General features: G+C 47.5%; 1 protein-coding gene across 3 annotated transcripts in view; it reads right to left on the reverse strand.

The window, feature by feature from the left end:
- The window catches only part of Pi3K21B (phosphatidylinositol 3-kinase regulatory subunit alpha), a 144,554-nt gene that overhangs the window by 92,231 nt on the left and 24,332 nt on the right, over positions 1–27,991 (reverse strand). For all 3 annotated transcript variants that reach the window (XM_065441076.1, XM_065441075.2, XM_065441074.2), the window contains one exon: positions 24,497–24,710. In XM_065441076.1, coding sequence (XP_065297148.1) covers positions 24,497–24,710 — 214 coding nt within the window. The remainder of the gene's footprint in view (positions 1–24,496; positions 24,711–27,991) is intronic.

Below are 27,991 nucleotides of genomic sequence, written 5' to 3' on the forward strand. Positions count from 1 at the left end.
AGACACTGTGGCAAACAGCTAAGGATGTAGGAAAGGATAATGAGTTTTAGCTTGTCTATGACCTTGTTGATACGTGTCCATGTTTACCATTTTCCTGTCGCCAGCTAACAAATGTTGAAGTCACCGGCTAATAAATGTTAAATTTTATTGCATGTCGCAAGACGCGCCTGTACATATTGGAACATTCGTGATTGTTGTAGCCAATTCTAACTGCTTTGTTGCAGGAACTTGTGTAATTAGATTGCATATGCAATGTGAATTGTGTTGTATTTTCTGGAAGGTACGTGAGCACAAGAGATTATGCTATACCTGCTGACAAGTCATGTATAAATAGCCGACACTTCTAGCCCGTAGACACCTCACATTTCAACGATCATCAACTGTGCTCGTCCCTATCCTTGTGCTTTGAGTACAACCTGCTTTTGCGGGCACAGGTTCGCCCAATAAAGAGTTAGTTTTGCAATTCAGTTTCACTACTGTGCTCTTCACTGTCACTACAATGTGACATCTGGTCGAGGCGCTTGTGCATTCATGTACTGGATGTTCCATCAAAGCTGTGCTCTAAGCCTGTACCACAAAGAGAACATCAACGCCGCCCCGGACCTCAGCAAGCCTCAGGCTACAAAACTTGCCTTCGGAATATGAACTTTTACCCAAGAAAACCAGAAAGACCAAGGTGAAGTCAACAGCCATGATGATAGCCACAGTGCCGCCTATACTGATCGTGATTCAACAACCCAGAAAACTCCTGCTTTCTATGGAGCTTCATCAGACGATTGGGACACCTGGCTAGAGACATTAGAAAGAGTGTCAGCCAAAAATAAGTTGAACGCTGAAGACAAGTTGCAACAGGTCTATTTTTTCCTGGAAGAAGCCACTGGAACTTGGTTCGAAAATCAAGAGTCCTGGTTAACAACATAGGACCTGTTTTGCAGCGATTTCCTAAAGACATTCACAAGCATCACCAGTAAAGAAAGGAACGAATGTTTACTGCAAGCACGAGTACAGCTGCCTAACAAGAACATCACCTGACTTGTGCGCCATGCCAACCCGGATATACCGGTCAAGAAAATTCAGTTTCTCATCCATCGAGTAAAACAAGACCTCTTTGCTCAATTTATCCGCAGCCCACCCAATTTCTAATGCAGAATTTATAATGGAGGCTACGACGATTCAGAAGACACTAGAAATGTCTACTAAACAGTACAATCGCCACTCGATGTGAGACAGTGCAGACATTCAAGCACTCTGCTCTAATGGCCTGCAGGAAATGGTAAGAGCAGTTGTGTGTAAAGGAACTACGTAAAATGTTTCCAGTGTCGCAGCCCCAAGTGAATTCAATTGCTGACATCACCTGAGAGGAGATACAGCAGCCACTGGAAGTTTCTGAACCGCCACAGTCTATGATGGAAACAATGACTTATGGCACCGTTGCCCGCGTCAAGGCTGCATGACGCTGCAATTCTATAACCAGACACCACTGCTGCCGTCACACCTCCCGCACGTCGGCCCGTCCACTGCCCCAGAAAAGAAAGACATTTGATGTGCTCCTGACCACCGCCTGCTGCGCAATGAATGCGGGAAAGTGGGCCATGTCTACTACCGGTGCCCAAATTGAGACTTGGGACTATAAGGATTCGCTGCCAATGCGCCACGACCATAGCAAGTCAAATGACCTCGTGATATCATAGCATAAGAGAACTGAATTTGTTCAAGCGTGTGGATGCTTCTTCATGTGTTGAGATTTATAACTGGTGTTCTGCAAGACAGTGTTTTAGGGATACTGTTGTTTTTAGTTTATATTAATGATACAGCTCAAGTAATTCCAAAGGAAGTGGGCGTCAGATTGTTTGTGGACGATTGTGCAGTTTTTAAAGAACTGTCGTCTAGAACAGACCAATTTTTGCTACAGAAGGCTTTGCGGTCAATAGATGATTGGTGCCAAGAGTGGGGCATAAAACTAAACATGGAAAAAACCATATTTTTAGATATACCAAAAACAAGGCCCCAATTGCATTTTTATACAGTCTTCATAACAATGCATGTCCGAAATTAACAACTACAAATATTGTCAGTACAACTACTTTGTCAGTAAGGAGTGAAGTCACCTCCACTGAGTTTCTCCACTGTACCATTCTGTACTGACTTGTATAGCCTTTGCAGGATACTGTCTTGTTGTGTCAGACGTGCTATCTCAGTGGCTGTAAACGGTGGTCTCGACAACGCTTCAAACAATGGCACGTCACCTTTAGCATGGCATCCTTTCCACTGATGATCACGTCATCTAAGTGTGCACAAAGGCCTGTGATGCCAGACAGCATAGTCTCCATAAACCGTTGAAAAATGGCTGGTGCTGCAGAGATTCCAACAGGCAACCGTCTGACCTTCTAGAGCCCTTTCAGCATGTTCAGGGTCAATATCTCTGAGGTTTTTTAGCACACAAAAAGGGACGAAAGACAGTGGCAAGACGCGGACACAGCACTACACAAGGAAGTAAGACGCTGACAAGCCGCGCTGTGTCCGCGTCTTGCCACTGTCTTTCGTCCCTTTTCATGCGCTAAAAAACCTCAGTTATGGAATACCAACACGCCCTAACCTATGCTCTTTCAATATCTCTGCTGTCTGTAGTGTCACATGAAGTTGCTGGTAAGCTTGTGCTAAATCCAGGGTGTTAAAGACCTTGCCGCCCCTCAAGTGGCTGAGGACCTTATCTGTTGTGGGAATTATCTGCCTTCTTCGATACCTGATTCACTGTACAACGGTAGTCACCGCAAATTCGTAATGAACCATTCTTTTTTTGAAGAAGTACCGAGAGGCGTTGCCCAATTCGAATGCTGCGCAGGCTCGATTATGCCTTGATCTTGCTGTTGATCCAATTCAACCTCTACAGCCGACCACAGCGTGAAGGGAGCTGGACGTGCTTTTAGAAACTTTGGCGTTGCTCCTCCCACAAGTTCGATTTGTGCCGCAGGGCCGACATGTCCTGAGATGTCCTCATCGAACGCAGACTGGTACTTGTCCAGAAGCTTGGAAACAAGTTCGTCGTCTGATACGTCCTTGACTCCTGTTATCTGTGTACCCAGATGAGGAAACCCAATTTCGTCCGGGAAGGTTAGACCCTGCTCCCTTGAAAATGACAAGCGGTAATGTAAAGATCTTGTCCCTGTATGTTACTTCCACCCTTGCACACCCGAGAACTCAAAGGGGCTGACCTGACCATGTGCGTAGGAGAATGTCGTTTGTCTGAAGCCGTGGTGGGTCACGTGTCCACTTGGCTTTGAACGTGGCCTCACCGATGAGAGTGCAGGCTGCACCTGTGTTAGCCTCAATATTGACACGTGTCTATCGGGCGACCACGTTTCGCCGCCGAACAAATGTTATCGCACAGTGCGGGACGCGCCTGCATGTATCCGAAGTTTCTGGAAAGTTATCGATGCTTCTATCCGCTGTCTGTTGTCGCCGAACCTCGTATTATCCGATTTCATCGCGTGACGCAAATGGTGTAGAACTTTGTGGAAGGCACGCGGGTTCGAACGATTAGACTGGAACATTCGACGACTGCTGTATAAAAGCCAACGCGCTTGACCCGCAGATCAGATTTTCGACGATCGCCGAGCGTGTTCGCCGCTATTGTTGCGCTATAAGTGTAGCCTGTTTTGTGGGCACAGGTTCGCCCAATAAAAGCTAGCTTTGTCTTTCACAGTACTGCTACTGTGTTCTTTAACGTCACTACCACGTGACATCTGGTGGAGGTGCTAGTGCGTTCATGTACCGAACGCCCCCGCGAAGCCGCGATCCAAGCCCGAAGCCCGAGGACAAAACCGACACCGCCCAAGACCAGCGTGCTAGCCGCAGACTGCAAGGACTGCCCCCAGAGCACGGACTTCTACCTGGGGCGACAAAGAAGATCGTAGTCACGACAACCTCAATGGCTGCCCCAGCGTCCCCCGTTATCCTACAGCAACCTCGGGACCCACCAACCTTCCATGGAGCAGCAACTGAAGACCCGGAATCCTGGCTGGAGACGTACGAGCGAATCGCGACTTTCAACAACTGGGACTCCGACGACAAGTTGCGGCATGTATACTTTGCCTTAGAAGATGCCGCCAGAACATGGTTTGAGAACCGGGAGTCGACCTTAACGACATGGGACCTCTTCCGTACCGGCTTCCTGCGCACCTTTACGAGCGTCGTGCCGAAGCCATGCAAGGCCGAAGCCATGCTGGACGCCCGAGTGCAGCTACCTAATGAGAACGTTGCCATCTTCACGGAAGAAATGACCCATCTGTTCCGCCATGCCGACCCGGATATGCCCGAGGAGAAGAAAGTCCGCCTTCTCATGCGTTGTGTGAAGGAAGAACTTTTCGGCGCAATGATACGAAGCCCACCGACGACCGTAGAAGAATTCCTTCGCGAGGCCACCAGCATCGAGAAGACACTCGAAATGCGGAACCGGCAATTCAACCGCCGCACGAGCTCTACAAACTACGCAGGAATTCAGTCACTGGCCACCGCCGACCTGCACGAGACTATCCGAGCGGTCGTGCAGGAGGAGCTACAGAAGCTGTTCCCGTCATCACAGCCTCAAGTGACTTCGATTGCCGACGCCGTGCGTGAGGAGCTCCAACAACAACTTGGAGTAGCCCCTGAATCGCCGCAACCTCAGCCGCAAGCGACGACATACGCCGCTGTAGGCCGCCGTCACGTTCCCCCTCCGCGCCAACGGCTGGGCCCAGTGACGACACAGTTCCATCGTCCACCACCACCCCCGCCGCCAGCACGCCAACCCGTCAAGCCACGCGGCATTCCAAGGAAGACTGATGTTTGGCGTGCCCCCGACAACCGCCCGCTCTGCTACCACTGCGGAGAAGCCGGCCATGTGTACCGCCGATGCCCATACCGAGAGATGGGACTGCGAGGTTTCGCCGTTAACGCGCCACGGCCACAGATTGGCGAACGACCTCGCGATATCACCGACTACCTCGCTGCCACTCAATGGAGCCCTTGACGACCTTCCCGTTCGCCATCACCAGGCCGCTACCTGTCGCCGCAGCACCGACCATACACTGGCCCAGCCCGGAGCCGGTCCGTCAACCCATATCCGGAAAACTAAAAGCAGCAACCGATGGAGGTGCGGTTGCTGTTCGTCGAACTGACGAAGATCCTCCACCGCCGACGAAGACGCCGAATAGACTACTTCGACGACGCAACGACACGCCGCCATTCCGACGAAATGTGGAAGCAAAGAGTACGACGACGAAAGACAGCTTGACGACACGACGTTCCAGCTTCAGTTCAACGCAACGCAGCCGTGATCCGACGCCAAGACCTAACTGCAACGGCAGACAAAGAACCACCGACCTCGACGTGCTTCTCGACGGCCACGCTGTTACCGCCTTAGTGGACACAGGGGCTGATTACTCCGTCATGAGTGGACACATCGCCGCCCAATTGAAGAAGGTTAAGACTGCATGGGAAGGCCCTCAAATTCGCACCACTGGAGGACACTTGATTACGCCGAGTGGAATCTGCACGGCAAGAATAACCATTCATGACCGGACTTACCCTGCCACCTTCGTTATCCTCCAACAGTGTTCACGAGACGTCATTCTCGGTATGGACTTCCTGAACCAACATGGCGCAATCATCGACCTGAAGTCGAAGTCAATAACGCTGTCGGAAGGTAAAGCAATACCGCCGGAGAGCCCTCGTAGTCACCACGCCTTGAGTGTGCTCGAAGATCAAGTGAGCCTCCCGCCTCGCTCCAGCATTGTTATTTCGGTCGGCACCAAAATACCCGCTGACGTAGAAGGTGTCATCGAAGGTGACCAACGTCTACTGCTAGACCGTGAAATTTGCGTCGCAAGAGGGATCGCTTGACTGCACGGAGGGAAAACTGAAGTGTTGCTGACAAACTTCAGCCAGGAGTTCAAGCACATCAAGAAGGGCACGACGATCGCGTACATCGAGGAACTTCTGGAAACCAGTAATGCGTTTGTCCTCTCGGATTCCGCCGCATCTACCCCGACGACCATGGTTCCCGAACCAGACTACGACATTAATCCAAGTCTCCCAGTGATTAAGCAACAGCAGCTCAGAAGTCTGCTCCGACGATACAAAGGCTGCTTTTCGACGTCATCGAGGATTCGACAAACACCAGTCGCCAAGCATCGCATAATCACCGAGGAGTACGCTCGACCACTCCGCCAGAGCCCTTACCGAGTTTCGCTGCGAGAACGCGAAGCTATAAGAGAACAAGTCGACGAAATGCTGCGCGACGACATCATCCAGCCGTCGAAAAGCCCGTGGGCATCCCCTGTCGTCCTGGTGAAGAAAAAGGACGGAACCCTACGTTTTTGCGTCGATTATCGTCGTCTAAACAAGATCACGAAGAAGGACGTATACCCCCTTCCACGGATAGACGACGCGTTGGATCGGCTCTGCAACGCTAAGTACTTTTCCTCGATGGACCTCAAGTCTGGCTATTGGCAAATAAAAGTCGACGAAAGAGATCGTGAAAAGACCGCCTTCATCACCCCAGACGGCCTCGACGAGTTCAAGGTTATGCCATTCGGACTGTGCTCAGTGCCTGCGACGTTCCAGCGCGTCATGGACACGGTTTTAGCAGGATTAAAGTGGCAGACCTGTCTCGTTTACTTGGATGACGTCGTTGTATTCGCCGGAAATTTCGACGATCACCTTAGGCGGCTTGCCACAGTACTAGAGGCCATCAAGTCATCAGGGCTCACTCTGAAGCCAGAAAAATGACGCTTCGCTTACGATGAGCTTCTGTTCCTAGGCCACGTCATCAGTAAATCCGGAGTACGCCCCGACCCCCAGAAAACAGCTGCCATCGCAAAGTTCCCGCATCCCACCGACAAGAAGGCAGTGCGTAGATTCCTTGGCATATGTGCCTACTACAGGCGCTTTGTCAAGGACTTTTCACGCATCGCCGAGCCGTTGACACGTCTAACTAAAAGCGATGTTGAGTTCAAGTGGGAAACGCCGCAGGCCGACGCATTTGAAGAACTCAAACGACGCATGCAGTCGCCGCCGGTACTTGCACACTTCGACGAGTACGCCGATACAGAAATCCATACTGACGCCAGTAGCCTAGGCCTCGGTGCCGTTCTAGTCCAGAGGAAAAACGGAGTCGAACAGGTGATATCTTACGCTAGCCGGTCGCTGTCAAAAGCGGAAGGCAACTATTCTACGACCGAAAAGGAATGCCTCGCCATCGTTTGGGCTACAGCTAAATTTCGCCCTTATCTTTATGGCAGGCCATTCAAAGTCGTCAGTGACCATCACGCGTTGTGTTGGCTAGCGAGTATAAAGAATCCTTCAGGACGACTGGCGCGGTGGAGCCTCAGACTACAAGAATACGACATCACTGTAACCTACAAGTCCGGACGAAAACACTCCGATGCCGATTGCCTATCACGTGCCCCCATTGACCCGCCGGCGCAAGATGACGAAGATGACGGCGCCTTCCTTGGAATGATAAGCGCGGAAGACTTCACTGAACAGCAACGGGCAGACCCGGAGCTAAAAGGCCTCGTGGAATATTTGGAAGGGCACACCGACGTTGTCCCCAGGTCATCTAAGCGCGGATTATCTTCCTTCACGCTTCAAAACAATCTACTCGTGAAGAAGAACTTTTCACCAGTGCGCGCCAACTACCTTCTTGTTGTCCCGTCAGGACTTCGTCCAGAAGTACTGCACGCCCTACATGACGATCCGACCGCTGGACACCTCGGATTTTCCCGGACACTATCGAGGATACAAGAAAAGTATTATTGGCCGCGCCTGACCGCCGACGTCGCCCGTTATGTCAAAACATGCCGAGACTGTCAGCGACGCAAGACACCGCCGACAAGGCCAGCCGGATTACTACAGCCAATCGAGCCTCCTTGCCGACCATTCCAGCAGATCGGGATGGACTTGCTGGGACCCTTTCCGACGTCAACAACCGGAAATAAGTGGATCGTCGTGGCGACGGACTACCTCACCCGCTTCGCTGAAACTAAAGCACTGCCGAAAGGTAGCGCAGCCGAAGTGGCGAAATTCTTTGTTGAAAACATCCTGCTGCGACATGGCGCCCCAGAAGTCCTCATCACCGACAGAGGAACGGCCTTTACAGCGGATCTCACCCAAGCCATACTGAAATACAGTCAAACAAGGCACAGGAGGACAACGGCCTACCATCCGCAGACGAATAGTCTTACGGAGCGGCTGAATAAGACCTTCGCCGACATGCTAGCGATGTATGTCGATGTCGAACACAAGACCTGGGATGCCGTACTGCCGTACGTAACATTCGCTTACAACACGGCGGTGCAAGAAACAACACAGATCACGCCGTTCAAGCTGGTCTACAGCAGGAACCCGACGACGACGCTCGACGCCATGCTGCCGCACTTTACTGACGAGGAGAACGTTGACGTTGCTACCCATCTCCAGCGCACCGAAGAAGCCCGACAGCTCGCCCGCCTGTAATCAAGAGCCAGCAGAGGACTGACAGCCGACACTACAACCTCCGACGACGCTTCGTCGAGTACCAGCCCGGCCACCGTGTTTGGGTATGGACCCCGATACGCCGACGAGGATTCAGTGAGAAACTACTCCGACGCTGTTTCGGACCCTACAAGGTCATCTGACGTATTGGCGCTCTGGACTATGAGGTCGTGCCAGACGGCATTTCGCATTCACAGCGGCGCCGCGCACGATCTGAAGTGGTCCACGTGGTGCGCCTTAAACCCTTTTACGGACGCTGATGAACTTCGCCGTTTTTGTTCTTTTCTTTGCTATGAGTGCTTTTGTTTATTACCTTCGTTTGTTTGCAGCATCGGGTCGATGCTTTTCAAGAGGGGGGTATTGACACGTGTCTATCGGGCGACCACGTTTCGCCGCCGAACAAATGTTATCGCACAGCGCGGGACGCGCCTGCATGTATCCGAAGTTTCTGGAAAGTTATCGATGCTTCTATCCGCTGTCTGTTGTCGCCGAACCTCGTATTATCTGATTTCATCGCGTGACGCGAATGGTGTAGAACTTTGTGGAAGGCACGCGGGTTCGAACGATTAGACTGGAACATTCGACGACTGCTGTATAAAAGCCGACACGTTTGACCCGCAGATCAGATTTTCGACGATTGCCGAGCATGTTCGCCGCTATCGTTGCGCTATAAGTGTAGCCTGTTTTGTGGGCACAGGTTCGCCCAATAAAAGCTAGTTTTGTCTTTCACAGTACTGCTACTGTGTTCTTTAACGTCACTACCACGTGACAATATCCAAGGACTTGCCATGTATGCATAGCTGCACCATGACGTTCTGTGTGCTGGTCACGTTGCCTAAGGACTTCAGTTCGTATAAACTGCCACGTCTGGTGCTGAGGCTGTTGTCGAAGTTCCTTGTAGTGAATTTTCGATATTGTTATTCCTCTTGGTTCTTGCTCTTTACCGCTTTTTTATGCATGCTTTTTCAATGTGTCCGCGTTTCTTGCAGTAGTTGCAGGAAGCTGTCTGAAACTTGCAAGTATCCAGACCATGTTGCGCGTCGGAACGCTAACAGCGCCGATTCTTTATTTAGGTATATGTAGTACTGGAGCTACCTTGCTTTTCTTTATTGTATATGCTTGTGCAGGCTTCGCGAATGCTCTTAAATTCCACCTTCATGTTTTTCTGATCTTCGACGGCGTTTTCAGCATGCAGTGCAAAGTCAAACGCTTTCTTGAATGTCAAGTCCTTTTCTGCAAACAACCATTGCTGGACCTGCTTGTTTCAAAGACCACAAAGGAAACGGTCATGCAACATTAAGTCAAGAGGCGGCATTGTGGGATTCGTAGCCGTGTCTACGCTGGTTCAAAAATTACAATCAGTTGCTAGTTTCTTCAGTGCTGTCGCGTATTCACTGACTGTTTCACCGTGCAGTTGGTCACGTCATTGGAAGCGTGCCCTGCTGAATACTTCAGAAGGTTGTGGATCAAAATGCGGCGTGAGCATCTCGCCTATTTTCTCATAATTCACTTGGCTGGGCTGCTTGGGTTGTACGAGAGTGCACACAACGTCGAAAGTCTGTTCCCTGGCAGATGAGCACGTTGCTTGGAAGCGTCCGTAATGTTGTTAGCTTTGAAAAAGAATTGAAGCCTCCCATACCAGGATCTCCAGGAGCCGGAGCTGCCACTGAACTCGGGTAGCCAACCAAAGTCAGGCATAGCCATGTTGATCCTTGACATCGGTGAAGTGTTGGTGAGTCCAGAGTCTTCCTCCTCGCCAATTGTTACGTCGGTACAGCCATGGTTGACTGTCGCCAATTTAGTAAGTCATGGAAACAGGCACATAGTAGCAGACACTACTTCCGGCGTAGGAGCCAGCACTGGCGAGATGTTCGTTCTGTGAGGCACGCTCGTGCCAAAAGGCACCAGGGCCTTCACACGCGCACTTCAGCGTTGTCGTCTTCTGACGACATATCAGTTAGTGTATGGGAAGTCTTCCATTTTATATGTTTTCATATGTTTTCTTTCCCGTTCTTTGCTTGTACAGTCGAACACAGATATATCGAACCCACATATATCGAATTATTGTCTGTATCGAACTCGTAAATTATCCCCTTGAAAATTCTGTGTAAAAGTATAGAAATTCGTACGTTTATATCGAACGATATTTTTACCCGCCATTGGATATACAGAATGCCGCGCGATCTCGGCACTCGCTGCACCTGCGTGCTCCGTGCCTCCCCCGAAAGGCTCGGAAAATGTGAGAGCGAGAGGGAGGGAGGCTCAGACGGTACTCCCGCTGCGCACGCTCTCCGACTTGTGGCAACACCCTGCTTGCGGAACTGCTTTTATTTTTCTCTCTCCCAATGTCTCTCATCCTTCCCCCGCGTAACCATAGTGATCTGCTCGGAAAAGGTAGCCAGGAACGAAGGCGGCGGTGGCCTCCTCCTTTTGCCTTTTTTTTCTTGTTGCTTTTTCACGAGTTTTGCTCAGCCAACCACAGCTCGTGCCTTTCGTACGTCGCTGTCGTCCTCGGAGGTGGCCATCGCGAGCGCTTTGTTGGCGGTGGCTGCGCACGTGAATTCTTGTGTTTTGTGCGCGTTCTTGTGTTTCGTGTTCATTATTGTTTTGCGTGCGTCACACGACACGTGTGACTGGATCGTGGTGAGCTGACACGGAAGCAATGGCCGCAGCAAGCACAGGCAGCGTCAAGAAGCGCAAGAACCTGGACTTTGCGACAAAGCTGAAAGCCATTCAGCGTGTTGAGGCGGGCAAGAAAAGTGCGACGGTGGCAGATGACTTCGGGATTCCTCGGAGCACTCTAAGCACCTTGTTAAAAAACAAGGCGGACATAAAGTCGAAAGCGGCGGAGTTACAAACGTCGGGAGCTTGTCGTGTGCGCGCTCCTGTCCACGAGAAAGTTGAAAAGGTCCTCTATGCGTGGTTTTTAGAGGTGCGGGCTAAGAACATTCCGGTGGATGGCCCAATGCTAATGGCTAAAGCCAAATGGTTTGCCGCTGCACTTGGTGATGACAACTTCGCCGACAACACAGGTTGGCTGCAGAGGTTTAAGAACCGCCTCAAGATAGTTGGCAAAACCATTTCTGGGGAAAGCGGAGCCGTCATCAGCCAGGATATCCAGCAGTGGATTTCGAAGGAATGGCCGGAAATTTGCGCGAAGTTTTCATCCGTGGAAATCTTCAACGCCGACGAGACCGAGTTGTTTTGGCAGATGCTGCCCAGCAAGACGCTCGACATCCGGGGCAGCACGTGTCACGGGGGCAAGATGAGCAAAGTCCGCGTGAGCGTTCTGCTCGCTGCTAACATGGATGGCTCTCAAAAGCTCCAGCCCTTTGTGATTGGCAAAGCAAGGGCACCGCGCTGCTTAAAAACTGTAAGCAGCTCCCCGTTCGCTACGCCTTCAATAAGAAGGCGTGGATGACGCGTCAGCTGTTCACAGAATGGCTGCAAGCGTGGGACGCCGAACTGGGCAAATCGGGGCGTCACGCTTGCCTCCTCGTCGATAACTGCTCGGCCCATCACACCACCTGCAAGCTCGAAAACATCGCGCTCAAGTTTCTGCCGGCGAACACGACAGCAAAGTTGCAGCCGCTCCACCAGGGCATCATTAAGTCGTTCAAAGTCGGCTACAGGAGGCGACTCATTGATATGCTTTTGGTGAACTTCCGCATGGGCACCGAGCTTAAGGTTGACCTGCTGGGGGCCATTCAAATGATGACAGGCGCCTGGAGAGACGTGAAGCAGGATACTGTGGCCAACTGCTTCCGGAAGGCAGGCCTCGTGACAGCGAAACTTCCTGAAACAACGAGTGCATGGACGACGCGTTTCGCGACAACGAGTGCATGGACGACGCGTTTCGCGAGTTGTCGTCCCTTTTCCCGGCTGCCGTTCCAGCCGAAGTGTCTGCTGACGATTACTATGTGAACGTTGACAGCAACGTTCAGGCTGTTGCGAGCCTCGCCGACGAGGATATTGTAGCTGCAGTCGGAGGGACCCAGGCTGACAGCTCGAGTGGCGACGAAGATCGTCCGGACGAGGGCGCGGCTACACGCTCGTACTCCGCCGCTGAAGTGGCGGCAGCGTTCAGCTTGATTCGCCGTTGTTGCAGCGACATGGAAGGAACCGGGCTTTCACTCCTGAACATCCTCGATAAGATCGAGGTTAGCGTCTTTAATTTCATTTGCAAGGCGAAGAAGCAGACCAACATAAGCGATTTTTTTTCACGCAAATAAAGCATTACGTTGCGTCGTGTGTGCGGAAATAGTTGTCATTCTTGAATGTGCCGATCGGTAGGTCATCGTCCGCCACAGGTAAAGTCTCTGGGCGTGTATTTTTTATATCGAATTTTTGATATGTCGAATTAATTCGCGATCCCCTTCGAGTTCGATATATCCGTGTTCGACTGTATTATATGTACCACTGCTGTGTGAGCCTGTGTTAGGTTTACAGTATGAAAAAAAAATCATAATCAGGCCTCCGTTTTGTGAGCATTGAGGTATGCCTTGATGCCACTGCGGGGGGCATTCACCTGTTCTGTCATCCCTATGCCTCTTCCGTGTTCCGCTTGCAATGGTTTCCAGCTGTGGCGCTCCACTTACAATGGTTTGTGGTGGGGGTGCTCAAGTTGCAGCAAGAGCCGCTGTCGGCTGCTTGCAGCGAGAGCACGGATTTTCTCTCCAAGACCAGCACTGGATACGTACATGTTTTTCCTCTTTTCTGCAAACCGCTCCGTGTCTTGGACATGAGCTCACTTACGGTTCCTTTGCCCGTATGGTGAGTGCATACCATGTATTGATGCTTCTGGAAACTAAGCCCAAGAGCAGTGTCTAGCACTTGTGCGTGGTCAAAATACGGTCAGCTGCACTTATCAGAGGCCCAAGCCGAAGGAGATTGCCCGAGCTCTCGCAAGTTGGCCCATTGGTTATCGCGACAGCAAGCACATAGCCAAGAGAACTTTCCCAGTCGTGTGTCGCAGGAGCCTTTGCTCTCGCAACGACATGCGATAGGTGTCTGTATAGCAACGTGCTATAGGTCTGTATTTTCGTCCTTGGCACAGAAGCCCTTTAGTTCCCACAAGCACCAGGAGTGGGCGTTTGTGCAGTGTTGGGTGCCACCAGAGAAAATAAACGGTTTCTGCCAAATGAAGGCATTACTATGTTCCTGCATGCATTGCGCCCGGTAGCCTTTTTGCAGCCCGAGCATGTGCGCAGCAACGCACTAGGCAAGGGCTGACACAGCCCTGTGGCTTGCTAAGCTTGAACCCGCGATGGTCGATACTTCTGTGAGGCTCTAGAACCTCCATAGTTTCTTGCTCTCTCTTCATGTGGGTCTCTTTAACTATAAGTCACTGCTCAGCACATGTGTCTTAATTCCCCTGGTCATCAAACCTGCAGGATTTTCTTCACTTTAACATAACGCCATTGACTCTCGTTGAACTTGCTCTTGATTTCTTCTGTGTGATTATGAAGAAATAGTTATTTCGTGTTGGTTGACCTGATCCAACAGAGCACAATTTGAGAGTCAGTGCAGAATTTCACGGTGCTTACTTTCCTGATGAAATTATCAGTTATGGTACAAGCCAACCTGATGGATACTGTTCCAGCCAATAACTCGAGTCCTAAAAAAAATTATGGGGTTTTACGTGCAAAAACCACAACCAAATTATGAGGCAAACTGCAGTGGGTGACTCCGGAAATTTGGAGCATCTGGGGTTCATTAATGTGCCCCTAAATCAAATTAGACAGGTGTCTTTGCACTTCACACCCATCAACATGTAACCACCGTGGCTGGGATTTAATCCACGGTAGTGTATAAGCGCGACTGTATGAGGACATAGAAAGAAACAGATACACAGACACAGCGCTTCACTTTCAACTATAGATTTTATTTTTGCATGCATCAATAAATATATACCATACGAGCGGAAACAAACGTAACAGCAAAAAAGAACACTCAGTGGTGAATTTCGATAAACCATACACGTGTGCAAGGCATGGGGAAACATGTACTGCAGTGGTCACAAAGACAAACCGAGGCATCGTATCTCCTTTTCAGATAGCGATACAGAAGGCTTGCTTACGCACTTTTCCTCTAATTTTGACATCTTGTAGGCCTCCACAATCTCCCTCGCCATCCTGCTATGAGCCCTATACAGAATGGAAGTGCTTTTAAACATGGGCTTGCAGGAACAATCTCGGCAGTGAATACGCAAATGACTCGAGGTTACCCTAGTGACGTTATATAGATGCTCTTTTAATCTCTCATTGATGCATCTGCTGGTTTGACCAACATACATTCTTCCGCATGAAAGTCGAATGGCACAGACAACGTTACGAGTACAGGTTACAAATTGTTTGCGGTGTTGAGTAGAACATGCGTGCCTTTTGTTATTCTCTGTGTTAACTTGGTTGCATAGCTTCTGTAGACGCTCAGGGGCAGAGATTTAATCCTGCGACCTCGTGCTTAGCAGCCCAACACCATAGCCACTAAGCAACCATGGCAGGTAACTCAAGTCTTGCCAGCGTAATCTTTCTGATTGGAGCAACTCTACCTTTGGCTATGAGTAAATTGAATCCTCTGCCTCTGCCTGAGTATTCTTTTACTATGTATGCTGCTACTCAGTATGCCATTGGACTTGCATCTGAAAAAACATGTATTGTTGATGCTTTAATTTAAGCTTGCCTGTTGTAGTCATAGCATCCATTTACAGTGGAATTATCCAGATGCTAAAGCTCTTCTGCGCACTCTTTCCATGCTGATCGGTGCTGCCTTAGCAGTGGGTCATCCCATCTTAGTTTTTCTATCCAAATCTTTTGTACCAATAACTTGGCTCTAATTGAAGATGGTGTCGCAAAGCCTGAAAGTTTGTATAGCCTCACTGTAGCTTGCAGGACCTGCCGTTTTGAAAATTGTCTCATCTCAATGTACTCTCACCACGTAGTGTCTGGAAAATTCAGCACGTCTTCGCCGAAGTTCCATTTCAGTCCCAAAACCTTGATTTGTCCCTCTTTTCTGACTCTTCTATCGAAACCTTCCCCTTCTTCATCAAATAGATTTCGTAGTTTGGCATCATTCAAAGTCCATTTTATCAAATTCATCCCTGCTTTATGAAAAATAGCTCTTGCGTCTTTGTACAGCTCAGCAGCTTGCAAACAGTCGTTTGCTCCTAGCAAAACGCCGTTAACATAAATTCCTTTCCCGAGTTGTGCAACAACTATGGGTTATTTGAAGTGATCCAACTGTTCATGAATTGTGGCTGCGGGAAGAAAGCTACTTGGTGTTGTGCTGAAAGTTACCTTCGTCGTTCACCATGTATTTATTTCAGAGCGTGGCGTGGCTTCACTGGGTATTTCTTCTCACCACAGAAAGCACAGTGCGTCTCAGTCATGTTCGTGTATCGCTATCCGCAGAAATGTTTTTTTCCCTGTCTGCCGATATTGCAATTGTGTGCTGTCGAAAGTTCATCAGCAAATTTGTGATGTCGGGGTTTAGGTTGGGTCCATTTTCCAAATTGTCACTGGGAGATATTCCCAAGTTATGGCTTGACTACGCATCAAGAACTATGTGTATCTTTGTCATGGCTCTTTCTATCTTGATCACTGCCTGATGCAGCCTACAATAGACAAATTTGTTCTGTATATCTGATCCTGCAGTTTCTTCTACATTTTCTGCTACTTCTCTCTCGAAATACTCACGGATAGCTTTGTCCTGCAGGTCATCGCGTTCCTTGCATAATTTCTTAGTCACCTGCATAAGCCTCTCCTCTGAAACTTGCTTGTTGTCATTCAGTGTTATGTCATTCTTCCATGGCAGCTGCACTTGACATCTTCCTGCCTTAAAGCTCCATGGTTTTCCTGACGTATTGTAGCCCATGGTCATCACTTGGCTTTGTCGTTGGTTCCTCCAAGATTCCAGTGCTTTCCAAATCCCAGAACTTCTGCAGTTCATTGACAGTCGTATTAGATTTGGCAGTGACCGTGAGAACCATAACCATCAAAGATTTCAGTAGCGCAGAACGAATATTCACAGGCCCTTGAACCGTCCATCTGAAGATTGTTTCTATTATTATTATTTTTGCTTGAATCTTGCAAATGCAGCCAGCAACTAGTGTCCAGTAATAATTGGCTGCAATTATTATTGATGTCTCAAAAGCCAAGTTGTTATTGCCCGCCTTTGTAGCGTCATCAGTCAAAGAAAGACTTAGAGATCTTACGCTTTCTTGTATTACCATTGGTGACGATGGTAGGACGTCGCGGGATAGTTGTTCTATCTCATGCGCCTTAATAGTGATGTGTTCCGATATAGGGTCCTTCTTGATTTTGACTTCAACGACTTTCATGTCAAGTTCAGACTCTCCTCCTCCAAACGACCTCACAGTGATATTTTTTCAGATCTTTTCACTTTGTAGCCTAGATTTCTCAATAATCTGTTAAGGCTGAATGTCCTCTGGCTCCCATTGTCCAGTGTAATCCGTGCGTAGCACCCGATATCTTTTCCTTCCATTCATGAAAAAGCTGTCTGCAGCAGTATGCACTTGCGCTCTCATGACTGCTGTTGCATTCATGTTGCAGGACTTTTTAACATCTAACTGCTCAACTTGAGCGCTCGTATGTTGGTGTCTGCCACCACTGCTTGGAAGTTGTACATGGTCGACACATAGATGTTGCGTGCCTTCCTTTGCGTGCCTTGCAACACACGTTGATGTGGCATATCTTCACTGTGTGATAAGGTCTTGTGCATCTGAAACATCTTCACTCCCACTGCAAAGCTGCTTCTTCTGCTCCAACATCATGTTTCTTCTGCAACCTTCAGTGTAGTGCCCAGTAATATGGCAGAAAATGCAATTTTTCAGCCCAGTAGTTTGAAGCGAGGACGTCCTTGTTCGTCTCTTAGTACGTGGTGACTGGTTGGTATCATATTCCTCCTTGTGTGCCTCTTCTCTACTGCGTATATGGAGGTTCAAAAACTCCATAATTTCTTTGAGGTTATGCATGCTCTCTACTGATGGTAAGTCCAACTCCAACATTGCTGATCTGTTGCCTGTGCCTTTCTCCATTTCTTTCATCTTCATTTTTATCCTCATGTTCTCCACTAATGCAGTTTTCATGACTGACACTACAACTGTGGAGTAACTGTCCATTGCAACCCCTAATGACTGCAACACTCTTGCGTTTACTTGGAGCTTTTGGAATAGTTTCTTCAAGCCATCCTTATCTTTGGAAGTCTTCACTGCTTCCACATTTGCGACTTCCTTAAGGTAGGCCTCTCTTAAATTATCTTGTCGGCCGAACATTTCTTTCAGAAGGGCAACTGGCTGCTCGTAATTCTTTTAGGATAACTGTAAGCTTTCTGATAGAGATGCTGCCTCTACATTAAGTGATGCCTGAAGGTAATTAAATTTCTGACTCTTTGGCATGTTCATTATATTGTGCACCAACGTCTCAAATTGATGCCAAAACCTCGGCCAAGCTGTTCTTTTCTCATCAAATTTAATCATCTATAGCCATGGCAACTTACCTAACCCTTGCATTTCCGAGACGTGAGTACATTGCGCTGTGCTCACTTGGCGTGTCACTACTCCTGCTGTTTGCTGTGTCGCTTGGTTCAACTCTCAGATTTGTTCTCCTAACTTCACTGTTGCAGTGACAATCTTCATTTCATAGTGCAAGATGCTTTCAAATTCTGTTTTCACATCTTCCAGTTCGATGGGCAATTTTACCTGGGAGTTGACCTGGTTTAATGTCTGTGACCAACTCTTCATCTCGTTTAGAAGCGTCGTTAATTGTGCTCTGTCGGTGTCGTCTGCTATCTTTTTATCAATTTCACTGGTAAACATGGTCACATTTGCTTTCAGCGTCTTGCACTTCTTCGAAAGAACTTCTCTGTCCATGTTTAAAATTATGTTGGAATATTTTTTGCCTCTGTAGCTGGGTTCCCAATGATCATGGGTCATGGTCCTCATCGTGATGGTTTAGTGTTGCGCCAGACATCGCTGTCCCATCCTTGAACTCGCTGAGGCGAAACAGATTGATGACGTCACATCTGTCTCAAGGTGTCCTGGTCACGGCAATATGTTTCAAAAGGACCAGAAAGGCCACAGAACCAATACGTTTCTGGTTTATTTGGAACAAGAACAAGGAAAAAATTACAGCGTGCTCAAGGCAACCACCTCTTCTGTCGTCTTGCAGTGTTACTATCAATCTGTTTTCTACAGTTACCTCACCACAGCTCATCTAGCAAGCGCCAGCACTACCAAGACAGACATCAGACAGCCATCTGCTCGTATCATTGTCACCGAGGCACGTCGCTGCCTTCCTCCTTGCGCCTGGTCAGGAAATAATCTAGCCGACCGCTAACAGCCACGGGACGGGCAGTCACGGCCCTGCTCTATGTTGTCTCTTCTACGTCATGGACAAGGTCACCGACCAGCAATTACTCAGTAACAGGTGTTCAGGTCAGCATCCTGCCAGCTAGAAGAGCGGATTGTATATGTGCTCCCATCCTGCGCTTGCAAACCATAAAATGGTCTCTCACGCCGAATCTGGGCTTCTGAAGAATGTTCCGGTGCCTCTTCATGTTTGCTGATGTCAATTACACCATCAGTACCAACTTTCTCACCGACCATGACCTCTGTGTCAAGACGAAGCGGTGATGGCTCCTGAATGCAACAACTCTTCTTTCTGGTCAAGCCATTGCTGCACTGGAAGCCACATATGTAGCACTCTCTTGTACCACACACCTTTGCGAGTTGCTAATACTACGAGATGTATGGTCCCCATGAGACGACATGGCCTTTTGGGGTCATCACAATTTTCTTTCGTTGAGTAGCACACCAAAATTGTGCGTATGGAGCAGTTTATAATAATAATTCAAACCTCAGCAAGGGCAAATGACAAGATTGCAAAGTACCTGAAGTTTCAACGTTGCAGTGCACGTGCGACCGTTGTATTCCTTTGCTGTTTGTTTTTCATGAGTAAATTTACCGATACACCTTGAAATGTTATCTTACATCACTTGCTCATTAAATTTGATGTGCCTAACATGGAGCCTATTGTAATGAATTTTCTACAATAACATATTTAACGCCATGGCTTGAATACAGAGCATCGTCATTTTGTTTTCAAATATTTCATGCAGGTTAAATTGTATCTCTTCTGTGATGGATAATTTTTTTTTTCCTGCACAGAAACCAATAAACCTTGAATATGTTGCAAACCTTGTATCCTTACGGCACCTGCATTAACCTTTGCTGTAATGGTAATTAAACACTTACGTAACATTACTGACTTGCTATAGTGACAATGCACCCTCCTGCAATGTTGTGCAATACTCTTGCAACAATGCGAATAGCAGGCAAACAGCCTGTTCTTATTTAGGTGAAACAAAAGCAAATAAAAACTGTGCAGTGAAGTCAGACAGTTGTATCTCTTCCTGTGAATAATTGCATTCTTTAACTATAAATGGTTCTTGCACATCCACAGCTAATCAAGTGTGCAGAAATATCCGTGCCAAACATGCTTCTAATAAGTTTGTGATCACCTTTACTAGTGTATAAACTCATATAACAATATCCTCAGTCATTACTACCTTTAAAAGTAATAAAGTACTATGCTACTTGCAAAAACATTTTACCCTGGGATTCTAAAAGACAATTCTGCATTTTAACTTTACAGAATATGCAGTTTATTCAATAAAAGGCCACAGAAAGCTTTTTTTTGCAATGACACACGTTTAGTGCAATTTTCACCTACATAAACGCAAAAAAAAAACACATCTCTCAACAATGAAATTGTTTTTCAATTTATTAAGCTGCCACTGTGGTTATGGTATTCTGCTAACATAAGGTGAGAGGTTGAATTGCCAGCTGCGGCAGTTTCCTTTCGATACGAGTCACAGGTAAAAAAAAAAGCCCGTGCACATAGATTTAGTTCATCCATCACCCTTTATTTAACCCAAAGGTAATTGTGTAAGGGGGGCATGCATATGCAATATCTAACAAGCAATACTAAGAGCAACTGAAAGCAAAGGGCCCAATTGTAAAACAAGCATCTTTCTGATACTTCAAATGTGGAAAACATTATTTGCGTCAATATGGATTGTTCAACAGTACTGCACAAATAAGCATGATCAGGCATAGTAAGTACTCTATCAAGTAGCCGGTTCTACAGATGTATAAATGTCAAAGGACAAGAATGCTCATACTACATCATGCGCACAGCAGAAAGAAACCTTTTTCTAAAGTAGTCTCTTCTGGCAGATATGAGTGTGGGGTAACCAGCAGAAACTTTGTTAGAGGTCATTGTGTAATACTGCTTACAAAAGAATGAAGAGAGTGAAGAGGCTTTTAATGGAGTACCGCATGCTACTGTAATAGGAAGAATGATGAGCAAGAAAATTCATGGTAGGGCACTCAAGTTCAACCATATCTTATTGACAGAAAATTTCAGGTGAGAGTTGGAAGTACATTTGGAAGTACCAACAATAAAGACATACTACGAGACATACTACAATCAATGGAGTACTACAGTCTATGGGAAAGCTATCTTATACAGAAATCAAGAATGATTCAACAAGCTCTCGACACATTGCAGACTTTCTTAGCCTGTTTGGCATCTAGCTTTCTGATAAGTTAGCTTACATCAATGCCAGAAATAAGACTAGAATCAAGAACTCCACTAAATTGCATGTTGTGCTTTACATAGCCGGACAAACATACCCACAAGTCAACATCTCCGAGTCCTCAGCTAGTGTAAGACCAAGACGGCAGAGCCAGCACGTGGGTGAAACAATTATGCCACACCTGGACACAAATTTTACACCTGGTGAAAAGAATAATCTCAAAATCATGGGGGATTGATGAGCAGATACTACTATGGAAAATGGCAGGTGCTGTACTTGTGTCCAAGGTATTGTACGGTATGAATTACAAGCAGCACAAAAAAAAGACACCTCACAGGCATATGGGTACCAACAGGTCTTTTCAACTTTACCAAGCTTGAAGACCTCTATGAGAAAGAGCAAACAAACAAGCACCTAGACAGAGTAGAGGTGCAGCCTATGGCACAAATTCTTTGCCTCAAGAGCTCGGAACCCTATCGCAAGATACTATACCAGCTAGCACATGAGCTGCAAAGACGACTACCACTCTCTTCAGAAACACAACTTCAGGAGCACCTGAACCAGAAACACAATGCACAATCATGAGCAATTTACACACATCATTTCTCCAGAAGTTGACGCTGAGGATGGGTAGTGTGAGGATCTCTTTGGGCTGACATGATGACTACGCTGACCCGATTTCGAATACTGCATATGTGGTGAGGGTAGCTATATGGGCTTGTTAATAGGTCACCTTGTAATTTGTTGTAGGGCAGGCAGAATGACATGGACATATATAGAAGGCACATGAGACAACACACAGTGCTGAACAACTAGCTGCGAACAACTGCTTACGTACGTTGTGCCTCTTTGCACTGACCTACAGAAACCGCCGCTGCGCACTCCAAAGCAAATTTAAGCTTCAAGACGTCTTTAAATTACAAAACATACATATTATTTGCTCCCAATAGAGACCGGTCAACAATATTGTAATGCAAAAGTTTTGTTCATTACATTAAAAGAATTATGCAATGTGTGCCACAATACCTGGCAGTAAGCAACCCTTGGCGTCGCACCAGTCACATTGTTGAAATCGCAATCATGTGAAATGGGCCCTCTAAATAGCATTGCGATGCGTGCGACTGGACCAATTTTCGTCGTTCCAGTTGCAGCATGTGAAACAACCTTTAGAACCTTGCCGCACTTTCCCCGTGTCGATGTGGTAGGCGAGGATGACCACAGCGGAGCCGGCGCCATTACAAACAGTGGCAAATCCTTTAAATGAACAACACAGCATCGAACAGCAGGAAGCATAGCAAACGTCGAAGCAGGTAGGCCTAAAGAGAACAGAAAATTACTACAACGGCTGCTAGCGAATCGACGAGCGAGAGCACAGGTCTGAGGTTGCGAGATAATTAAAAGAAAAAAATTGAAAGATTGAAAGAACATTAGACAGAAAAGCCGCAGCGCCATGTGCTGCGTTCATTGTGGCACATATTCGAAAAATCACTGCAAAGTAATAGTACCTAGACAATACATGCAAACTTCTGTGGATGCAGATGGTCGAATGGTTGAATTAGTGTTTTTTAAGCTCCCTAAAGGGAGCCTTTACAGTAACTCTAGTGGGGCGCAGGTTGGCGCACATCTCCTTTTTAAGCCGTGGCTAGGCATGGCTGTCAGTGCAGCTGACAGGATATACAGCCCATGCACCCTGTTTTAGTGGTAATCTGCCACATGTGCAAAGAGCAAGCAAGCTGAAATGGCATGGATGGAACCATGTGCGCTGTCATCCCACGCCTTCAGTACTGGAGGTTGCATAATCTCTAATTTCGCATAGGTGTTGAAGCGAGAGGCAGATGAAGCACTTACTGCCAGCGCTTTTCATGACAGCATCGTCCCACTGCGGGCGACACTATCAGCCGCGAGGGGGGTGGCGGTGGGGCGGGGAATGGACGCGAGAACGTGGCTGGCTATGCTTTGTGCAACCTATGTGAAGATATCGTCGACACAGCAAGAAACCACATCTTTTGTTGCCGACTCTGACATTCAACAAAATAATTTTTTTTTCTCACTCAAGTTTGCTTTTTCTGATCGCCCGATAATTTGGGAAATATTGCAGTCACTTCTGTGTAAGAAAAATTAGTCAGAAACTACTTATTTGCATGACAGGTCGAATTTCATTGTAACACTGTTTCAAAATAATAAATTGCCAATTTTCCCGATTTTGTTATGTTGCGATTAAACTGTGTATGTGTAGACAGGCTACGGATTACCCATCCATGTATAGGATTATTGTGTAATTTTGTGACAACGTCCCATAATATTGCCTGAAGCAAGGGACCGCCCCTGTCGTTTTTGTGTTCTCTCCCGCTGTCCCCGTCTTTATTTGCGGTCACTATGATATGCAGTAAACACCAACTAGGCCAAACTGAAGTTATTCTGAAGTTCTTCTCTTAAAAGTGCCACAGAACAGCCCTGGCAAATGTAACATGTCCACTTCTCTACTTCTATGCTGCAGTGTTACAGATAATCAGAGCAAAGCAGACTGAGAAAATTCAGAACAAATGACTTTTTTTTTGTTGTTGCTAAGAAAACTGTTTTAAGCTTTTAGACACGTTTTAAAGCTGCAAGTTGTGCAAAACGATCAAGCAGACAGAATTACTGAGATTGTTTCGAAGTGCAGGAAATGCTGTAGATGAGATGCCTTTGCGCCAACAAAGAGCCCCACTTCATTTGTTTTAAACTAAACAAATTTTCTGCAAGATCATGGTACATTCCTGTGGTGGCAATTATTCTTCCCACAACCTTGCTACACACGTACAGCAGGTGAGAGGTATGCTTCCATTGCCCGTGAAATGGTTAATTAATACACAAATGTGAGTGTGGAGGTCCATTCAATGGTAGTGCACCGATACTATTAGCAATCCAGCTATGGTTGGCAGGTAAATGTTCATGGTATTTTCTATACAATGATTATGAGATGATGCACACACCCAGTGACCCAGGTTGGCATCAAAGAGGTTTGATGCAGAGTGGCAAATGCCTAGTGGCAAATACCCTGCGACCCAAGTTGGTGTCAAAGCGGTTCATTGAAGAGTAGCATGTACCCAGTGGCCCATATTCAGTGACGCAAGTTGGCATCAAAGAGCTTCATTGAAGGGCACCACATTTCCAGGGTTACACACCCAATGACACAAGTTGGTCTGACGGTTGGTTTTGAACCTTTTTCCCTCAGCTCAGCAGTCCGGTGCTCTACTCATTTGACCACGGACTACTCAGTGACCTGGGTTTACCGAGTCACTACCTAGCGAACCAACATATTGTAAACTGGGTGAATTTCCCAAAGAATGCTAATAACATTAAAAGGCAAATGAGTGAGCTCTACCTTGCTCGGAATATCCACTGTCATCCAGCCCTCCTGTGGGGCGTGCATATGCAGCGGGCAGGTACCCTTGAGCCCCAGTGCGCAGGCTGCAACCCAGCAGCCAGCCTGGCTGCAGCTGTTGCTGAGGCCAAACACGGAATCGCTCACCAGCCGCCACAGACAGCTCATCAGGCCGCCGTGCTTGGTAGGGGTAGACAGCGACCCAGCATTCCATCTGCGTATATGAGCCAAACTCCAATTGGCTACATGTTGTGCAAAATATCTCCAGTGCAGTTAAATGTGTTATTGCTTGGAATGCACTCCACCGCAGCCACATGCTTTGGGTAAGTGTGGGTGACCAACATTTTTCAAAATGATGTCTAAGTTACCACAGCCTATGTACAGCAAATAAAAGTGTCAAAAAACAAAGAGCATGGTATTTTAGAATTGACAGATAAAGCGTGGCTGCTCGATCCCATGCTCTTTGGAGCAGCCTGCCACATCATGCCGAACACAACGGGGAAAAACTAGCCGCCGAAGTTAACAATTGCCGCTGCTGTTTCTTGTGGGAGTAATACACAACAAGTGCTTTTTGGCTCTCTGTGTGCGTTGTTGCATCGGGTAGGAGCAAAGCTAATGTCATTCATGGAAACGCATGCTATCGAAGGTTAAAGCAGTTTCTTAATGTATGCAGGGCCGTACGCAGGATTCCTTTCTCAAAGGGGGGGGGGGGGGGGTGGAATGGCTACCATTTTGAAAGATTTATAATGGCTTATTTTTGAGCGTGAAATAAGCATGTCACTTACATATGATAATTAGAGGGTACTTTTAAATGAGCTATACTTAAATAGGTAAATAAATATTGGTGTTCTAACATAAATTCTGGTTAAAGCAAGAAATAAAAGTTTGAACTATAATGCCACCAAAGCCGGGGCCACCACAGCCTGTGTTTCATGAACAAAAACTAACAGCCTTTGCTCTGCCGTTACTGTGCCCCGTGCCTATAAACTGCAAGCTGTGGGCAAAATAGTTTTCCACAGTCAGTGAAATGTGTTTTTCGCTGCAGTTCCAAAAGCTAGTTGCAATTTCTATGTAGGTGAATGCATGCAATTATCACAAATGGTGATGGTAGATCTCATCATCATCATCATCAGCCTGGTTACGCCCACTGCAGGGCAAAGGCCTCTCCCATACTTCTCCAACAACCCCGGTCATGTACTAATTGTGGCCATGCCGTCCCTGCAAACTTCTTAATCTCATCCGCCCACCTAACTTTCTGCCGCCCCCTGCTACGCTTCCCTTCCCTTGGGATCCAGTCCGTAACCCTTAATGACCATCGGTTATCTTCCCTCCTCATTACATGTCCTGCCCATGCCCACTTCTTTTTCTTGATTTCAACTAAGATGTCATTAACTCACGTTTGTTCCCTCAACCAATCTGCTCTTTTCTTCTCCCTTAACGTTACACCTATCATTCTTCTTTCCATAGCTCGTTGCGTCGTCCTCAATTTCAGTAGAACCCTTGATGGTAGATCTAATTACATTTTATTTGCATCTTGCAGGGCATGCACACCCATTACTTGTGCATATGGTAAGTGTTTCGCAAGTCTTTGCTTCTTTTTCACAAGATACCGATCTCTGTTTACCAATGGCTCCTGAGATAATAACACAATTGTGAAGAAGTAAGCACAAACTATCGAGCGCAAGAGCAGACGCCATTGCGGCCGTCCTCAACAAGGGGAAAAGAAAGACAAGGGAGGCTCGTGCAGCGAATGAGAAGGGGCTTGCACAACGGAGATTGTTGGAATGCCGGCACGACTAAGGCCGCCGGGCCTAGAGAACCCACATCTACCGGTGAGGTTCACTTGACCGGGCGTCCGTCTTCGGGACAGGGAATGCCTCCGGTTGTTGCACGGCACAAGACCTCGGAACAGCCTACTGCAACCTCGAACCTGCATCTACGCGCGAGGTTCGGGAGAGCGAGCGTCCGTCATCAAGACGAGGAGCACCTCGGGTCATCGCCTTGCACGAGGCCTCAGGTCGGCCTGCTGACATCTTGGAACCCGCTTCTACGCGCGAGGCTTGGGTGACCAGGCGTCCGTCATCGAAACGAGCGCCTTGAGCCGTCTCCTTGCTCGAGACTTCGGAGTGGACTGTTACAGTCTACGGAGCTGTGGGACGCGTCCACCTTTTCCGACCCCGTGCTGCTGTGTCTGCTCTTCCACGCAGGTCATCATCCTACCAGCGAGTGTTCCACCTCAAAGACCCTTGGAATCTCACCACGCTCCGGACTTCAATCGCAACCTCGCGAGACTACATTTCTCTTTTTTTTTGTCCTGTTCACGAGCAGCCTGACATACGTGGTTCTAGTTGAAGGTATTCTTCATGATTATGTGCCATCAAATATAATTGTCGTGTGTTTGCTAATCATGCACCGTCTCCTCCATCTTCCTCGCGTCACAGGCTTTGCAACGTGACGATCCTAACCCATCACATGTAACCACGATACAAGAAAGGTATGAATGCTTAGAAGCAAACAAACAAGTAAGCCCTACATTAAGAACTTTTGTCACCATTCACACATTCCGCTTGCTGAGAAAATTAGTCTGAATTGCAGAGAGCATAGAAGGGTTGCAGCTTGGGCTAGTCGGGGCTAGCCTGTAATGGACTCTTGAAATATTGAGAGCAGCCTAAATGAGAAAGTTCTTCCTTCTCAGCAACTTGCAAAAGTCTGTGAGAACCTGTTTCAGGGTCACTTGAATTTCTCGATGGACAGTGAGCAGTGCTAGCCCAGTCGGTCTGTCTTGGTTTATATGATTCCAGAGAGAGCTCTTCAGCCTTTTCAGTGTCGAGAAAGTCCGTTCTGGGGTCGACGTAGACACAGGTGATGTTGCCAGGATAGAAAGCATGCTGTAGACATTAGGAAAAAAAGTTGTAGTTACACGTCCCCAAGGCCTGCAAAGCGCAAGCTGGGTGATCCTTTTCTTCGATTTGGCAGCATTTTCTCCTCCACAGCATCAACTCTGCTTCGATGGCATCAGCTGAAGGAATGTCATTAAGATAAAGCTTCACTGTGTCAGCAACAGCAGAAAGCCTAGCCGATAAGAATTTTGGCAGCAGCATGTTAAGCCCAACCACAACCTTTCTATAGGCACTGAAACGGCCTCTTAATCTATTTTCGAAGTCTGCCAGAAAAAACTAATACACATTCCTTCGGTGGTGTTTTTCGACAGTAGCAGAAGGTATGTTGCTTCTTTGTATCTGCCTTCCGGTGATGCATAGTAGGGCCATCTCAACATTTGTGATTTGCAGCAAAGAGAGTGACTTCTGAAAACTCATTGAATTCTGTTTCCACACTCGACCTTTTTCTGGAAAGAACAAACCTCACACATATACAAATGTGGGCAGAGAGAGAGAAATAAACTTTATTGTTAGACCAGGCTTCTTGAGCCCAAAGGTGGGTGGCCTCCTCAGTCCAGGTAGCCATGGCTCGATGCCGCCACCCGAGCCCTGTTCA

This window comes from Dermacentor albipictus, chromosome 9 (assembly GCF_038994185.2).
Source record: "Dermacentor albipictus isolate Rhodes 1998 colony chromosome 9, USDA_Dalb.pri_finalv2, whole genome shotgun sequence".
NCBI classification, from domain to species: Eukaryota; Metazoa; Arthropoda; class Arachnida; order Ixodida; family Ixodidae; genus Dermacentor; species Dermacentor albipictus.